This window comes from Henckelia pumila, chromosome 3 (genome assembly GCF_033568475.1).
Source record: "Henckelia pumila isolate YLH828 chromosome 3, ASM3356847v2, whole genome shotgun sequence".
NCBI classification, from domain to species: Eukaryota; Viridiplantae; Streptophyta; class Magnoliopsida; order Lamiales; family Gesneriaceae; genus Henckelia; species Henckelia pumila.
In genome coordinates this window covers 92,360,754-92,379,798 of record NC_133122.1, presented here as the reverse complement: position 1 = coordinate 92,379,798, position 19,045 = coordinate 92,360,754, and the positions used below count along the sequence as shown (strand labels likewise).

At 31.0% G+C, this 19,045-nt stretch overlaps 1 protein-coding gene and 1 long non-coding RNA gene across 6 annotated transcripts; both read right to left on the bottom strand.

Annotated features, from left to right (window-relative positions):
* Positions 1–6,646: 6,646 nt before the first annotated feature.
* LOC140891749 (uncharacterized) lies at positions 6,647–9,218 on the bottom strand. Its single transcript, XM_073300377.1, has 6 exons — positions 8,969–9,218; positions 8,527–8,562; positions 7,823–8,024; positions 7,315–7,393; positions 7,047–7,167; positions 6,647–6,900 (listed from the first exon to the last, which is right to left on the bottom strand). The coding sequence occupies exons 1-6, from the start codon at positions 9,133–9,135 to the stop codon at positions 6,858–6,860; spliced, it is 648 nt and encodes a 215-aa protein (XP_073156478.1). The 5' UTR covers positions 9,136–9,218; the 3' UTR covers positions 6,647–6,857.
* A 554-nt stretch (positions 9,219–9,772) lies between these two features.
* On the bottom strand, positions 9,773–14,348 carry LOC140887563 (uncharacterized). 5 transcript variants are annotated; one of them, XR_012151947.1, is made up of 7 exons: positions 14,183–14,348; positions 13,940–14,063; positions 13,035–13,498; positions 12,518–12,604; positions 11,045–11,221; positions 10,890–10,964; positions 9,773–10,241 (listed from the first exon to the last, which is right to left on the bottom strand). It is a non-coding gene; the product is annotated as an uncharacterized lncRNA (long non-coding RNA). The 5 variants fall into 5 exon arrangements; XR_012151946.1 differs by lacking the exon at positions 10,890–10,964 and having other exon boundaries at positions 13,035–13,263; positions 13,350–13,498; positions 14,183–14,339; XR_012151945.1 differs by having other exon boundaries at positions 10,890–11,221; positions 14,183–14,347.
* Between the last annotated feature and the right edge of the window lie 4,697 nt (positions 14,349–19,045).

Below are 19,045 nucleotides of genomic sequence, written 5' to 3'. Positions count from 1 at the left end.
GGAGCTGATAGTTCAAGGCAGGACTAGGAAGCAGGAACCTTGAGAAGTTATTTATACAGCAGGATTCGATATAGCTGTATAATGTTTACTTTTAAGCTTTTTGATATGGTTGTATCACTACAGTATTAAGCCTGAACATGTTTTACTAAGCTGATATGTAAATTATGGATTATGTTTCCGCACATTTTACTCTGTTAAGCATTTTTGTTTTATTAAGTTTAATGCATGTTATTAGTTGCCAGTTAGTAGGTGATTCAATGCAGGGTCACTACAATTATTATTATTATTATTATTATTATTATTATTATTATTATTATTATTATTATTATTATTATTATTATTATTATTATTATTATTATTATTATTTATTTATTTATTTATTTGTTTATTTCATGAATGATTATTTTTCTCTAAATTACACTTTTCAGGTGTATATATATAATTTGAGTAAAATTTATACACAAACTATTTATAAAATGTCAAATTGGTACATAAACTATTTAAAAAAGTTTACTTGATACACGATCAAGTTACAAAGTTAATTTTACTCTTTACTTAAATTATTTCAATATTTTTGCCAAATTCAAATAGATACATTTATTTTTCAAAACCATTTTATTTATACAATTATAAGCAAAAAATTATATTTATTTAAAATTTATGTTATAAAAAATATATTGTACTCATTGTACGAAAATATTATAACTAATAATTTATACAAAGATACACATACACACACATGTACATAACATTTGATAAATTATTATATATTCAAAAATAATATATAAAAAAAATATTTGTAAATATATAATAAATGGTGTTTTTCACTTCATCTATGTTATAATATTATCATTTATATTAACAAAATTAATATAAATGATATATATATATATATATATGTTTGTGTGTGTGTGTCTTTTCATTTATAATATACAGATTTCATGTTAATACATTTTCGGATGATTGATATACAATTTCCTTTTTATACTATAATAATAATAATTAGTAAATATGAATTTATTTTTACAATTTTTTTAATTAATAAAAAACTTTAAAAGGCAAAATATGGTCTAGTTGAATTTAATAACAATATCTTTGGACTTAAAAGCCATTTAACTAAAGGATGAAATTGACTTTTGATTTTGATAATATACCAATTAAATTATTTTCAATAGTTCATGTACCAAAATTATTTTTAATCTTGATTATCCCAAAAATAAAATTATTTCTTGACCCAAATTAAGAAGGAACAGTTTGGCCCAATTTCGGAAAAGAGGTGCAATTCAATTAAAGCAGGTCACCAAGGAATTAGAAGAGTCCTGGCCCAAGGACATGCAGCAGCAGAACTGAATTTGAAAGAATGAAGTGTAAGGTCAATTCAAAGTAAATCATGGAATGGTGGGCAAATGTGACCCATGAATCAAGGAAGTGGAGAAGTGAGGAGTTGGTCCAATTGAAAATGGGGAGAAAGGATACGACAAAAACATTCATTCACACAAAAAAAAAAAACATTAATCACAAAAAATCAATATGTAGTGACCCGACTCGGATCACCTACTAACTAGATTCTTAAGCATGCAATAACAAAAATCAAATATCTTAATCATATGTACTAACAACTAAGCGAAAAAAAACTAGAATAAAAGTATATACCAAATTGAAGCTCAATTTAGATCCCACAAGCAACACTTGCTACCAAGCCCTGGTCAACGACTAACTACTGATCTCGCTTTTGGTCCACTTGGATACATGCCCCGTCGAATGGGCTGTCTAAGAAACATAACAACAGGGACATGAGCTACTACGCTCAGAACGTAAATTACGAGTATACAAACTTAGTATGATGCATGCAAATGACTGAGTACTGGTTTACATGATATTTTCTTAGTCTGAGAGCCATTGAGTATGTAGTACCATCTGAGTTCAACTCCGCTTGGTACCTCTACACACTCACCTGAACCACCGTAGCGTCAGTCCCCGTCATCACAACATCTCCCGATGTCGGAAAATATATCAAGGAATGTAGGGTTGAGTGACCCTATTACTAAGTATATATCGAAGGAGACTCGGCTCAACATGAATATGCATATGCAGCATAATATATCAAAGCAGTAAAACATGTATCATGGCGCATAATATGCAACATATAAGCATGCATACTTGTTGAGTGTCTCAGTCAGTACTTACGTACCTCGCTAAGACAGTCCTATTAGCACAAGTCTAGGGTCCAAGCCTACTAGTCAATAATTATCATATCACTAATACTGATCAAAAAGTCTTAACTAAACTAATAGATACTCCCTATTACTAATAAGGATCTCGGACCATATCTGTGTCCGTCGTCAATCCACTGATATCGAAGGTCCCGACCCAAGCACAACTCTGCTACAAGCCCCGTAGCACCTCGCTAATGCCCGACTCTTGAGTATAAGTCTAAAACCCTTCCTGTAACATCTCCAAACACACACTAATTGAGAGGATCTCATCGCCTATTAATAGACAAGGGTTCAAAAACTCCGATCCTTAGTTTGGAGGCTCCGAACTTGCATGTCTTCCACATGCCAAACTGCCATGTTCGGAAGCTCCGATCCTACCCTTCGGACTTTCCATTCTCATTCATGCGGTTGCATGTAAAAATGCTGGAGACACATCGATAGTGTGTATGGACTAAGTCTTTGGAAGTTCCGATCATTGGTTCAGAAGTTTCGATCTTTCTTCTGAACTCCAACGCTTGGTCCGATCCCTTCGGACCTTCTAAACTCTCTATGGTTCATGTTCGGACCTTCCGAACTAACCGAATCAACTTTGACTCTTGGACCATATTTGGACATACTGGAGTCGATTTTTTTGTCCGATTAATTGTATTAAAATCTCTTAATCATGTTTAATAATTTAAGCTCGTAAAATGGGAATCGAGTTACTACATTCTCCCCACCTTAAAAATGATTTTGTCCTCGAAATCAGGTCTAGGTCTTACCTGAAAATACCAACAAGCTACTGTGCAAAATCACTCTTACATGTAATCAATTTGTCACCGAGAAACATAATAACATGTCTAACACTAGGACTAAAACCAGCCAATTGTAGCTTTCTAAGCAATTGTACTGCGACCAATCACTGAGGTCAATAACGAAAATCACTGCACATATATACTACTGAAATTCTAAGATCTTGACAATCATGTCCATAAATCATTGTACTGTCTCCTAACATAGTACTTAAGATAGAAACAATTCATCTCATATGGCTAATAATATAGTCTACCAACTGTCCTCAAGCACTGTGTACTTATCTGCTACACTAAACCACAACCCAAAAGCACATACCATCTTCAATCCAACTGGAAAATCTACTTATGCCGAGAAAATATTGTCTTTTAGAAGAATTGATTGACTACAATTATTGTTGCACTGAAATCCTTTCTTGGAATAAGATGAACGTGTCTTGTTTTGCTGACAACTAATTAGTAATTACCAATCCAAACAGGACTGAAACTGTAGAGGTCTACGCTGCGTGTTGGAATAACTGGCATGTCGATCCTGAGAAGATCTAATTTTTTGTATGATCAAATCTACTTTGACTGTGATCTGCTGGTCTAACTCTGGTCCCTCAACCTGATGCTCGCCAATCTCATCCCAAAACAACGGTGTGCGACAACGGCTTATCCATTTTCTCTTCAATGACCTATTTTGACTTGGTCTTACCTTTATGCTTCAAATTTTATTTTTTTCGTTGCAATTTCAAGGCTTGGGCTTCCCTTTTTATTTCATGGCATTACATGAAATTTCGAAATTGGCCTAGCATCATTCATTCTTTTTTTATTTGGGCCACATCAAATTTATTTTTCTGGGTCAAACAATACCATATCACTTATACCATTCTAAAAGCCTCAACTAAGATAATAGATACTCCAAAACAAATCAAGGACCTCGGAGTAGTACCTACGTCTGTCATTAGCCCATTCTTGGCGATGACCCCAAATTCTAGGCACAACTTCGCTACGATCCCTGTTGCACCTCACTATTTCCCGTTCCTCAAGATGACACCTAAAAAACCTAAAACAAGGAACTGTAATGAGAGAGAGAGAGAGAGAGAGAAGTGTGGAATGGTGTGAAGAAATGAAATCTCGACCCTCTATTTATAGATAGGAGTTTTGAAGTTCCGATTATCATTCGGACCTTTTGAACTAAATCAAATCATCCGATCGTGCCTTCGGAGCTTCCGATCCCTATCCACCGAACTTGTGCCATGTGATTGAACAATTCATTGTTGCAGGTTGAGTTCGGACCTTCCGATCCTTGGTTCGGACATTCCGAACTGCCTCGAGTCAAATCATCAATCAGAAACTCACAACTTCTTATCCACAAGAGATCGAACTTTCCAATCTCAACTTCGGAGCTTCCGAATTGCTCGGTGCATCCGAATTGCACCCTTTCCTTCTGAATGTGTTCGGAGGTTGCAAAGTCCTTACACCCAAGTTCAGACTTTCTGAACTGCTCGGGCCCTGGTGCCGCTCCGGGCCATTTTAGAACGTCATATATCTGATTTTCTACTCATTTTCCTCAAATAAGAGTCTTAATAATGTTTTATCCATTTAAACAAGCTTAGAAAGTTTAATTACTTAATTAAAAATCATGTTACTACATCAAAGCCAATCATGTTTACTAGTCGAGAAAAAGCCCAATTTTGTTTTCTAGTTGAGTAAAAGTGTCTTGCATGGCTAATAGCTAAGACTAGAGGTGAGCAACTATTCGGTTAAACCGAAAAAACTGATCGAACCGATTTTTTTGGAAATTCGGTTCGGTCAGTTCGAAATTTCACTTTTTAACTTTTAAAAAATCGGTTAAATCGATTAAATCGGTTTGGTTTCGGTTTTTATTTTGAAAAATTCGGTTAAACCAAATTAACCGAATTATTATAAATTTTTAATTCAATTTTATAAGAGCCATAAAAATTTAAATAAAAGGGAAGCCCATATTCAAATATTCAACCCAATATATCATATATGGGCCCATTCATTTCTCCTCCATTTAATTGGCTTTGCCCTAATTCAGAAATCAGATCTGCCTCCTCCAAATTCATTAATCGACTAATTCAGAAACTTGAACAACCAGCCCTTTCTCCTATCTTATTTCTGATCCTTTTCCCTTCCTACGTCGCCATTTCCCCGTGGAACAAAACCCTTCAACCATATAGCACTGCTCGAATGGAACCCGAACAAGCACCTGTCAGACAAGTTGGCAAAGTGGTTGGTGGATGCATTAAAGACAGGAAAATTATTAACACAGAAGCCAAAACGTGTACCAAAGGCAGCAAAGCAAATTCAAAATTGATTTACTTTGCAGGTTTACATAGAGGGATTAGCTCTATAAATAGAGCTCTTCCCTCGACATTCTAAGCATCTCATTCTCAAGCAATTCCAACTTATTCTTGAGTTTCATCTCTCGTCTAATTGTATATATTTGTGAGATATATTTTTTCCTGTATTAAGAGAGTGAGTGTCTCTTTGGAAACACAAAGAGAGATTGTACGTAATTCTCCAAATATTATAATGAAATCTTTTCATCTTGCTCGTGGTTTTATCCTAATAATTTTTAGGGGTTTTTCACATTAATCTTGGTGTCTATTTATTCTTTAATTTTCATATTTTCTATCTTGAGATGTCGCACCTGGGACCAACAACACCCAACTCGATGAATTGGCACCAAATAACGCCTCCACCAGCCAAGAAACAAGCACTAATGGAAGCAAGAATGATGATTCCAGCACAAACACGGCGCTTTCTTACACTTTTTCAACACAAATCTCTCTCTATCGTACAATTTTAATGAATTTCATGATGTTAGCGACATCAATGGCCGATGCCCAAGAATTTTCTTTTTAAATTTTTTTTCCAAAATTCTCAATTTTTTAAAAATAAATTTTCTGTTATTTCGGTTTCAATCGATAACCGAATAAACCGATTGCACACCCCTAGCTAAAGACCGATTTATACAGTCTGTGTTTCAAAGAAAATTTTAAAAAGTATTTTTTTCACACACCTCTAACTCTAAACACATTTTCTGTCTTAAAAGTCTCATATTTTGCTTTTTTTTTTTTTTGGATAATATTGGTTATTTTAGGTTAATAATATAAACAATTATCTCAAAATGATTTATAATTTGCCGAATAATCAATTTGTTTGTTTTATGAAAATATAAATTTAAGCAAATTACTTTATTCAAGTCTATTTAGTGCCAGACTGCCTACTTGCTCATCATTAATTTTCGTTTCATTCACCCTATAAAATGAACCCAAAAATTTCAATAAAAATTAGGATAAGCTCTAGAAAAAGCATAACATAATCACAAAAATTATTTTAAGACGTTCTAATATATTTTATGATATTATTTTATATAAATATGTAAATTTGATTTTATGCATGCATATTTTTCAATTTTTTTCTCAACATTGATTGATAAGATAAATAACTTTTTATTATACATTATTTTAAAAATAAAAATAATAATAACTACTTCTTTTATAAATATAATAAAAATATAATATTATTTTATATATGAGTATAGCATGTGCGTGGTCATGCTAGTTCTAAGATTATGGTTCCACTTGGCTTTTCTAATTTCTAAAATTACCTAAAGAGCTAAAAAAGTGGGGAAAAAAAAAGAAAGAAAGATGAATAGGTTTGGAATGTGAATTCAGTTGGTAGAGCCAGCAGTACATAATACATTGATACAGAAGACATTGATTTACAACTGAAATTTTCTCCAGCCAGGCCACGTTCTCATTTACATGACATAAAGGAATGAACGCAAAAGGGTTCAATTCTCTCCTTCAAGTATACATAATGAATGTGAGGTTCACGATGTTGCCGTTGAATCCCCCATGCATACAAGTTCACTCCTGCAGATTAACCAACCACAGGCAATTTTATCCACATATATCGTCTTTCATTTCAATTATTGGAATACTTAGTACATCTATTTCAGAACAAAGCTGTTACAGATTGATTTGCAAGAACTTGTAGATGGACCAGGGCTCAAACTTACGACATCTTGGCTCCCAAGTACTGATCCACTGTGAGAGGCTTGGGACCGCCAAACCAATTGATCATAAAGATATTTCTGATATCTAATTGGAAGGTTCGGAAATTGTGATTTTTAGGCCAGCCTGCCATGGATTTTAGTCGCACCAATGTCAAATGGAATATTTGAAAAACAAATCCATGAGAGAACAATGACAGGAATTCGGGAAATGGCAACACATCAATGAACATGGTAAACGGGTGTGTGCAGGTTTTCAGTGGCATTCACTTACCTTTCATCTCAGGGTGCTTCGTAAACAATGCAGTTCGAGCAAGTTCAGCTTCCGTAGAGTTTCCGTCAAGTGCTTTTAACTAATAATAATAATAAAGCACAAATCATAAACCAGATACAGAGACTTCCAAAGACCTTCCCAGCTACTATAATAGTTAGAATGGCTACTCTCTAACAGGTCGAGATTCTAACAGGGTAGACCTTTAGATTAGACAATTCCGACTGTGAGTAATTTATCACTTCACATATTAGATTCCATGGATAATGTAACTTCCCAAGCCACAGGTCCCACAAATATGTCTTAGAATAGTATCAGCTATATGCTATCAACTAGCTCACATGTTTTATCGGTTTATGAAAATGAATAGTTCGCATGATTAACTCACCTAAGACAGAAATGAGAGCTGAAGCAAACTGATATACACAATAAATTTAGTGGGACCTGAGTAGGACTTGATATATTTCATTAAAAAGTCCCCAAGGAAACTACTGGACATGAGAAGAACCACCTTTCCTGTGAGTGTGATTTTGGCACAAGTAGGATTCTCAGGGTCGGTCGTGCCACAAGTTCCAAGATTATATTCGCTTACAGTAAAGGAAGATCGCTGATCTTTTAAAGCATTGCTTGCGGTAGGATCGAGAGTTGTAAGATAGAAGTACGGGATGCCTTTGCCTTTGTTAGGTAAGCCATCACTAAATGAAACTACATTCCTGCATAGAGAAATCAATTGTCGATGCTTGCTAAGTACATAAATAAGAGGGACAGAGGCGTATAAGGAGAACTCATGAAATGCCTAAAAGTTCAAGTTTAAGTTCAACTGATGATTGACGTCAGCAAGATATAATCACCCATGAATTGGCAAATATTTCTAACTCAAATCTCAAGTAAATATTTCAGCCTAGAGACAAATTGCAATTTGCAAGTTTAAGGTCTGATCACCAATGACCTCACATCTGAAAACAGGTTCTACTATCATCTCGGGAGTAGTCAATGATGAAATTTGGCAAATGGTTTCGATGTATTCTCATTATCATAAAGGGAACTTATATGACTTTAAAATGAAACATGTGCTGTATTTGCTCTGTTGATACATGCCCTTGATAAGGTGCAAACATTCAACAATGTGTAAATGCATCCTACATTTGAACTCTGAATTCCATTTTAATATAAAATAGATGAACAAGACTGATAACAGGTCTAGTTAGTACATACCCGAAAGGCGCACCTCCCATTTCACTGGATATCGTGCTGCAAAATTTTGATGATCATATCAGCTTGTGCACGAACCAGATTTATATATATGTATATGAATTAAAAATGAAAAAAATAATAAAAATAAAAAATAAAGTCTCCCCCCACTGCACGCTAACTAGGAGAATCCCCATCAACGGAAAGTTGAAGGAAAACCAACCATCTGAACAACAATTAAAAAAAAAAAAACACTAGCCCAAAACCCATTACATGGAATCTATGTTCCGCTTCCGCATAACATTAAAATCAAGAAATCGACCAAATCTTGAAAGGAAGATAATATTCCTATAAAAAGTGACATACAACCAAAAAAAAAAAAAGAAAGAAAGAAAGAAAGTTGAATTGGAATTCAAAATTAGGCAATCCAACTAACACGAAATGGAAAGATTTAGAGAAAAAGTACTTGAGAACGCCCCAAGAACTCTGTGATACCAACCACCGAGCAAAAGCTGCCGCATCATCTGGTCGAGGTCTTGCCAGTGTCGGCAAAGGTCGACCGGCTACGGATTCTCGAAGCAACCCCAAAATACAAAGTAACGCAAAAACCAAGTTACAATAATAAGTTTTCATGTCTGCTGAACCACAAGAATATCATAAAAATGTTCTTGTCCTTGCCCGCACCGCACACATATAATAGACGAATTTTCTGAATTTTTTCTTATACTATAATATTAGAATAATCATTTCTCACTATCCACTACTAGAAAATATGGTTTTTCTGACATACATAAATGTCATCATATGAAACATTTAGTGACATTAAGGTTTTGGTGACACTCATAATAAATGTCCTCTATTTTAATGTCGTTTTAGCCTTTATGACATTTTATAATATCATGATAAGATATTAATGCTGACTCTAGAAGTGTCACTTTTTAATGATTTCAAGACAACTTAAAGTGTCACGAAATGTTCATTTTTAATGACACTTATGTATGCCTTATATGTTTATTTATAACGACAATAAAAGATGTCACTAAAGATCATTTATAAAGGCAATTTAGAATGTCTCATTAATTGAACTATTGTGACATATAAATATCACTTATGCTAATTTGTAATCACATTGAAAAGTGTCACAATTCATTATTTATAAGGACATTTTTAAATTTTCTTTTAATATCTTTACAATCACATATAATCTTTACGTTTAATAGTTGTGATGCTCCATTATGAGAACAAATAGATAGAAAATTGACTTAAAACATCAACAAAAAATTTCATAGAATCAAAGTATTAATAAATGATTTGTCATATTTTTCATTCTCCTAACATTCAATTGAGTCAATCTAACAAATCCTTCTAATTGATTTCTCAAAGCTAATCCATGGCTTTCTTCAAGAGATTGCAAGCTGGCCTCCAAGGTTCTGGTTTCTTCAAGCCATTTGTCATATTCAAGAAGATAAACTTTTTGATTGCTTTCTCTCAAAGATAATGTATTTGATTCTGCACTGGCAGCTTCTTTAGACTTCTCTTCAAGGTGTTTCTTGAGCAGTATGATCCTCTTGTGAAACGATGATGTCTCTGGTTCCAGTGCTTTGATTTCCTCATAAACTGGAGGCTTACCATCCTCAAAGACCAGAATTTGTTCTTTTACGGCTTCCATTGTCGCACAGTTAATGAATATAATGTAGTCTATGACTCTATAATCATTAGTCCAAGGAATAAAGAGAATCCTGCACAAAATCGTTTAAATTAAACTACAGAAATAAAATCCTGAAAGTATGGGATTTTTTCATTGACAGTTTAATAAAAAAGTGAGGAAGCAAGATTAAAAATTTTATTTATTGGCATTGAACACTGGTGTTTTTTAGAACAAATCTGCAGATAGATCTTATATGAAATAATTCAATTCATCTTAACTTGCAATGCTAAAGTTAATGGAATAGGATTGGGAACATGTTCTAAAAAAACACATCAGCTTATGAGACAAAGTGCAAGCTTAATGTTTGAAACCATGTAAACAAAATGCTTGCCATATTCAAGATTCTGCATTTAAATTATTCATATTATTTTAGAAGTGAATTCATTTGTGTCATTTGATCTAGTATGTTCCCCACGTCTTGGAGGTAACATGACACCCAACAGACTCTCACATTCTATCTAATAGGCAAAAACCTGATTACCATATCCCAAGAGAGAACTGAAAAGGATGATCTACTCATTCTACTTAAATTCATGAATCATATAAAATGACAAACATCAAATATTTTCCCATAGAATACAACTTCAAGAAGGAAAGTGTAATTGCTTTTCTTAGCACACACTTCAATAGTTTCAGCAATCATATTTTTCATATTCATTAAAGCATGAATCACAATTACCTATCACTTGCATACGTGTAAACGTCTTGACACCGAAATCAAAGATCAATTTCCAATTCGCACTAAGCAAGCTCTCTGATGAACATTTAAGCTTGGAAAAAACACGCCAAATGTGTGAGCGCGAGATAAAATGAAGAGCTAAAATTTCAACTTACCGATGAAACTCTGAGCTTCGAGATTTGACTTTTTGGAATTGAAAATTCCATGTGGAGCCGTGTTATCGGAAATAACAGCAACATAAACTTCTTTAGATCACAAATACCGCAATCAATTATCTATTCCAGTTCCCTAAGCATTAGCCTCTCATCGACCTCATAAAAAACACTTGGTACCTAAATTATAAATTTACAATAACATTCAAACCATTGATTATAAGATATCAAATACATAAATAATATAATACTGAAATTAACAAACTCTAGCATATCTCACTAATATCAAATGCCTATTAAAGAATGAGTTCACAACCAAGACATTAATGATAAGTAGTGCCTCAAAACATAAAAAAAACTTGAATGACAAAAAATGACGTGAACAGAAGAAAACTAGACTAGTGGAATCCAAAACATTAAACTTAATAAGAATACGACATTCGAAGATCAATCAACACAATCTTCAGTCATCACAGAATCCACACATAAACTAATGAAACAATATCAAATTATATCTAAAAACTCTGGATAACTAATCAAAATGGAGTGACCAAAAAACAATAATTAAACCCATCACGAAAAAATCCATAGTTGAATACATCTAATTAAGCGGATCATGAACCATCGTAGCCGACTAGATACTTGTAATATTATATATAGTAAATGAAATATAAGTAGATAACTAATGTCTTAATAGAATAAATATTTAATATTTCGTAAAACCATTAGAGATCATGACTAGAAAAATGAATATTAATTTGTTAAGTATAGACATGTGCAAGTTCTTGACATCCATCCATCATATAACAAGCACTCATGTGGCGATCAATAATAAAGTTCAAATCCAAGATAAACATGTTCCACTTACAAATCAGGATACAAAAAAATGAAATTAAAACATGTTTATCCAAATCACATAACACGATTTGGTCCCAATTACCAGATTTCTCTCGTTCCTCTTCATCAATTAGAGAGGACATCAAATGTATAGGTGACTTCTTCAGTGTATTAAATATTCAGTCCATTCAAGTTTTCAATGTTCCAGTGATCCATGTAAAACACAACAAAATGGAATATCATATGTGATAACCGAAAATAAAGAACCAGGCGCCAATAATTCGAATAAAACACCATGTGTATATTCATGTTAGACAAAAACAAAAAGACTACCAAAACAAAAATGAAACAAAATTATACCATGGCACTTTATTGTTTTAGTGTGTAGTATTGCATTACAGATATCAAAACTTAATCTATTTAAAACATTTATTAGTTTAGATTGCTAATTTAATCATGATGCTAATCTCGAATAAATTGCATCCTAGAGACTGTAAATTACTTGTAAAATAGTGAATAACCGATGATGCTTCATTACCAATAAAGATATCACATATGGAAAAAAAGGAGAGCAATAAAACAAATATAAACTAAAACATTTAAAAAAAACAAACACACAACTAAACTAAAAAAAATTACCTGCATTAAATAAAGATATTTGGAAATCTCCGTTTCCAAGTATTTAACAAATATGCGGCAACATTTACCAAACACGAACTCATCATCCTGGTATAATTTTAAATTGTAAAATCAAATTAAAGAGATAAATGGATATTAGTAATATCAAGATAACTGATATCAAAATAAACAAGAAATAAACATCAAAATAACTGATAACTAATCACAGTCCTGTACTAGTCTGAGTAACAAGTCTCCTAATGTTGGAATGTAATCATGTATTGTTCAAGTTTCAAGAAAAGTGTAAAATCAATACTGGAAATAATAATATGATGCATTAATCCACCTTGTTAAGCTGTTAAATATATATCATTTCATATATTTAATGTGGCGTTTGTTGTTCATGATAAAACAAAAATACAATTTAAACTATTAAAAGCACTCGGTAATCAAAATTATTGTGGTTAACATATCAGAAAACCAGAAGTAAAAATAAAAAGCTCTTAAGCAAAAATTAGTCTATTAATCAATATCTCACCCAAGAGTCAATCCGATTGGAATAAACCAACAGAAAAGTTTCAGCCAGATGCCAAAATAAAGAAAACCAAAAATTTGGACTTTCGATGAAAACCTAAACGCAAGAGAACCACTGAGATTTAGAGAAAAAATAGCTCAATCCTCTTTAGTGATAGCTACTCTCGCAAGATGTATAGCTCAGATCATTTCCATCTAACAATAAGATGACAGAGATAAAACGAGGTGTTAACCTGCATATTGAAAAGCGTAAGACAAGAACCATAAGAGAAGAAGTAAACGATAAATATTACAAGAAAAGGAGTCACACATGACCGACCAGGATTAGGATTGCGATCACCAACAGAGGTCCAGACCAGAGTACCGACAGAAAAAGCCTCTGCGTGTCAAAAAAGTTTTGACCGGCAAAGCTTGTCCAGTTATCAGCTAAGAAACTATTGAGCCTCTCAGCGAGATATATTCCTGCAACTACATATGAAACACACTTAAAAACTGCAATCACAAGCGGTGATGCCACTGTTACTGGGTGCTTTTCCTGTTTCAAATCCTCTGTGTGAAAAAGAGCAGCATAACCAGAATCTCGAAAGCTAAATACTCCAAACTGATTACCAAAACATTCTTTTAATCAATATTCCTAGTAACCGAATATTAGAATCACATAAATCCATGAATTTGAAAGGATTATTCACCACAACATAACTGCCGAAGGCAAAGAAAGATTCAATTCAGAAAAAGACATGACTTAGCGAATCCCAGGTAAAAATTCCTTCCCGCTTTAAATGGGGCGAAATCAAATTAAATTTTAATGGATAAAACTACTCACTCGGACAGCCTTATAAATCAATCTGTAACAAAAGACTGGAATCGACAATAAGACTTCCTTAAAATCGAAACAGATCGATCAATTACCGAACCAAGACGGTTGAGCGGTGGATAAAGGTAGTTTTGCGGCTGAACAACTCGGGCCACGGCTGGAAATGAGCTGTGCTTTGTCAAAATTCTACCTTAGGTCGATTAAAACCTCTTTTACCACCTGAAATTACAGAAATCAACGAGAAAACGCTCGTAAATAGCCAGGAAAAACAGAGCGCACAAAAACATTCGACCAACGATTTCGGAAGGCGAGACAGTGGGAGAGAAAAGAATATCGACCTCGGCAGGGCAGACTGTGAGGATGGTGTCGCCGGTGGTAGATGGTGGCAAAGGTGGAGCTGGGAGACGATGTTGGGGGCTGGGAGGAATGGCAACGAGATAGTGAGATTATTGGAGAGAAAAAAAAAAAGAATTAAGGATATAATGGCGGTGAGAATGAGAAAAAAAAAAGGAATTAAGGATGTATGGGCCATGGGCCCGTGGCGGTGAGAATGATATTTCTGGAGGGAGAGAGAAAATTTTGGAAGCGGAGCGGGAAAAATAAAATCTTTTTTAGTCACATTCATAAAAAATGTCAGTATAATATATCTAATTAGATTTTTATTATATTAAAATTTGGGTTTTTAATCAATGTCATTATATGTATATATTAATGACACTTTTTAATAAATGTCATCAAGAAAATGTCAGGAAAGCCATATTTTCTAGTAGTGATCCCAGCTGTTCTCACTTCTTAGTGCGTTGATATCTTGGGGTTTTTTTTTAAAATAATATAAAATTAAAAACAAATAATAAAAATATTGCATTCTCACAAAAATATTGCAATGTCTTTTTGTTTAAAAAAAAAAGAAAAAATCGGCTGGACTTTGTGGAGCCGGTAAAAAAATAAAAAATAAAGTAAGGAAGGAGCATGGTCAAATAAAGCTTACCAGATTACTTTTACATGGTTAATATAATAATGATTCACCATATTTAAAGGTTTTATATTTAGTAAATTAACTAATTGGTTCAATTCCTAAAATAATTATAACAATCTCTCAAATAATTATATTAATTTTATCAATATTCTTAATGCACAAAATAAATAGTAAAACTTTTATTAATTAAATTAATATTAATATTTTATTTTTTAATAGCACAAAAAATACGTAATTTTGTTTCATAATTTTTTTAAAATAATTATGTTTCATAAATTTTATACGAAAGTGGTGTATATATATATAGCTATTTAGATTGGATCAGGATCCAACAGTAGGGGGTGCACGTCCTTTTCCTCTTCTTTTTTCGTTTGTTTCCTTTTTTATTTTTTTTACAAGTTTTTGTATTTTTATTTTTCTTCTGTTTTTTTTTAAAAACCAACAAAATTGGCTTTTTTATTTTCTAACTCATCCAATTTTTCTTTTCAAAAATTTTTTATTCCTTTTTTTTTAAAAAAATTTTGCCCTCAATTTCTACATGTTCAATTCATCTATTTTTTTCCCTTTTCAATTGAAATTTTTAAAATTTAATTTTTTTAAATATTTTAATTGTGAAAGATTAGTTATAAGTAGCAAATAATATTTATTAAAAATTAAATAATAAATTTATTTATGAAATTATATTTTTATCCGCCTATTAAAATGACCAAGATCCCGACCCAACATATTTCGGGAGATGAATATTCGGGACCGTGAACATTCGGGATCCCTCGAGTAGAGAGAGGAAATTCCGATTTTTTTTTTTCATTTTCAAGATTTCGTTCAAAAAACACAAAAAAAGAATGATTATTTATTTTTTTAAAAAAAATACTATTTATAAATATAAAATAAATATTCGATTTAAAACATATAATATTAAAATATTCATGATAATGCTTCAAGTTTTTTTTTTTGTTAAAAGAATAACATCATACGGTGTATCGTATAATTATTATGTGAATTAACTTAACAATTAATTGTTATATGAGTTGAAATACAATAATATTTAGCTCAATATATTAATAAAATTATTAATAAAATATATTATAATATTATTTGAGGACGGGTCGAGAATCTCGTCGGGATAAGGTTTTATTTCCGATCCTTCTCCCAATATTAATCAAAATGGGAAAATCGCAAAAACTCGATTCGAGAAAATGTTGTATTGGAATTTTTTCGGGACAAAAATGAGATGCGATTCAGGAAGGGTCGGAATTTTGAGAATGTTTGACGCCCCTACAATTTTTGTAAAAAGAAATAAAATTGGATAAATTAGAAAATAATAAAAGCCAATTTTTTAAAAAAAATAAAAAAAGAAGAAAAGAAGAAAAAAGAAACCTGTTGATTAAGCATAAAAAAAAATAAAAAACCTGAAAGAAAAAACAAACAAAACCAAAAGGAAAAAAAAAAAAAAAAAAAAAAGGAAAGGACGTGTGCTGTGGAGAAAATCCTAATCCTTATTGATAAATCATACACAATTAATTTATAATTTTATGTAAGTATTTTAGTAATAGAATAATTAATTGACTTAATTTGTGAATATAAGGACATTTAATAAAATGATATTACTTTAAATATTTTTTAAAAAATAATATAAAAATGGAAAAAATTTATAAATATAGAAAAACTTTTAAAACTGTACAAAACTTATAGATTCTGGAATAGAGTGTCTCCGATTTAAATTTTGTTGATTATTTTTTCCAATTAAAACTTTTTTGGACTGAAAAACATATTATATATATATATACACAATTTTGCTATCCTGCCCACCCACCGTGCCCACCTAATGTGCTCACCATGAGGTGACACTCAACTATTGGATGTGATGAATTGTGCGTCCAATAGTTGAGTGCCACCTCATGGTGGGCACATTAGGTGGGCACGGTGGGTGGGCAGGATAGCAAAACTCTATATATACATACTCCACTTGCTTATAAAAAAAATTATGAAACATAATTATTTCAAAAAAAAATTATGAAACATAATTACGTATTTTTTGTGCTATTAAAAATAAAATATTAATATTAATTTATTAATAAAAGTTTTACTATTTATTTTGTGCATTAAGAATATTGATAAAATTAATATAATTATTTGAGAGATTGTTATAATTATTTTAGGAATTGAACCAATTAGTTAATTTATTAAATATAAAACCTTTAATTAAAGGGTAAAGTTGTGAATTCATGGTAACAATATTAAATATTTAAATTAATAATAATATAAATATGTATTTATTGTGATATCTAAAATAAAATGAAATAGTAATAATATTATTTGAAATAAATAATATATTATAATTATCAATAATAATTAAAATATGGTGAATCATTATTATATTAACTATGTAAAAGTGGTCAGCTTTATTTGACCATGCTCCTTCCTTACTTTCTTTTTTTTTTACCGGCTCCACAAAGTCCAGCCGATTTTTTCTTATTTTTTGTTTAAAAAAAAAAACATTGCCATGATTAAAAAAAATAAAAATAAAAAAAGGAATCCGGGGCTACTGTCCCGGATTTGGCAGAGATTTGACAGATCTCTGCTAAATCCGGGACAGTATGTCCCGGATTATATTAGTTTTATAATTTTTTTGAGAATGTAATATTTTAATTATTTGTTTTTAATTTTATATTATTTTAAAAAAACCCTTGATCTTGCCTCCTTTAATAATAAAATATCAAAAATATAACCAAAAAAAAAAACACAACAACGGTGTGATTCTGTAGAATCTGTAGCAAGGTTCCTGATTTTTGACTTATTTCACAAGAACAAGTCTCCAATACAATTTTGATCCAATTATAAAAATATCTACATTAGCAATTCAAAACAAATATTATATATATATATATATATATATATATATATATATATATATATATCAATCGATAAATTATATACTAAAAAAATAATATTTATATTGAAAAATATGTATAAATATATAATAAAATATTTTTTCTCGTGTTCTATATCTTAATATCTATACTGTTACATAATAGTTCCACCTCTTATACTAACTGTTTTTTTGTGTATCAAATCACACAATACACAAAAAATTCTTCCTATTTTACCCTTAAATTTAACGCACCTCTATTATATGTTAGATTTTAAATAACTAAATTATCCCCACTTTTATCTAATATCCTTATCTCCTTTTATATATTTTTTTCTTTTTCAAATTTCATCATTTATCAATTTTTATTAAATTATCTACATAAGTTTTTACAACTCTCTCTACTTTATATCAAACTCCCATATTTTTTTTATCGTGATACTTTTTTTTTTACATTTTTTAAAAATAATTAAATTATCGAGCACATGAAAATCGCGTGCGACGGTTGCTAGTTATAATTATATATTAATAAAATTAGAATTATAACTTATAAATAAAAAATATATACACAATTAAAAAATATTTTTAATATTGACAAAAAAATTATAAAATAAATATTTTTTATTTATATTCAATTAAAAATACAAGTCGAAAAATCATGAAAATAAGTAAGAATTTATTTAACTAAGTACAAAAATTTTCAGTAATTGGAATTATGTAAATTGGAACAATAAGCGAAATTCACATGTTGTCGTTTCGGATCTCCGATCTCCACACGTAACTGGTTGTTTTTTTTTTTCCTTGGAGTTACGTCTTTTCATTCATAATATATAACTTTCATGTTGAACCATTTTTCATATGCATGATATACGATTTTCTTTTTATTTATTGTAGTATGGTAAATATAAATTTATTTTTATAATTTTAATATATAAAATAATCTTGAAAAATAAAATGTGTATATATTTAATTGAATAACAATATTGGACTCAAAATTTTTTTTAACTAAAGAGTAAAATTGATTTTCTTGTTTTGTCATGTATTAATTAAGTCATTGTAATAGTTATATACGAATTTGACAATTTATCGATGAGCAATGCTACATGTACAACGAATTTTGCACAACAAATCTTACAACACAATGAAAAAATTAAATATATCAAAATCTCACGATAAAATAGAAAATCTCATGATATAATTGTTGTAAATATCGTTGTACGTGATATTTTTATATCTTTAGCATTATCCTTTATCGATAGTTCGTATACCAAAATAATATCACTCAAAAACAAATGGTCTTGTTTTTTTGGTAATATTTTGCGAATTTCCAGTGGAAATGAAACTTATATTGTTTTT

Coding starts and splice junctions, on each gene's coding strand:
- LOC140891749 (XM_073300377.1), bottom strand. CDS start 9,135: ATGAAAACTTATTATTGTAACTTGGTTTTTGCGTTACTTTGTATTTTG. Junction 8,025..8,526: donor ATGGGAGGTGCGCCTTTCGG/GTATGTACTAAC, acceptor TTCTCTATGCAG/GAATGTAGTTTCATTTAGTG. Junction 6,901..7,046: donor TACTTGGGAGCCAAGATGTC/GTAAGTTTGAGC, acceptor GTTAATCTGCAG/GAGTGAACTTGTATGCATGG.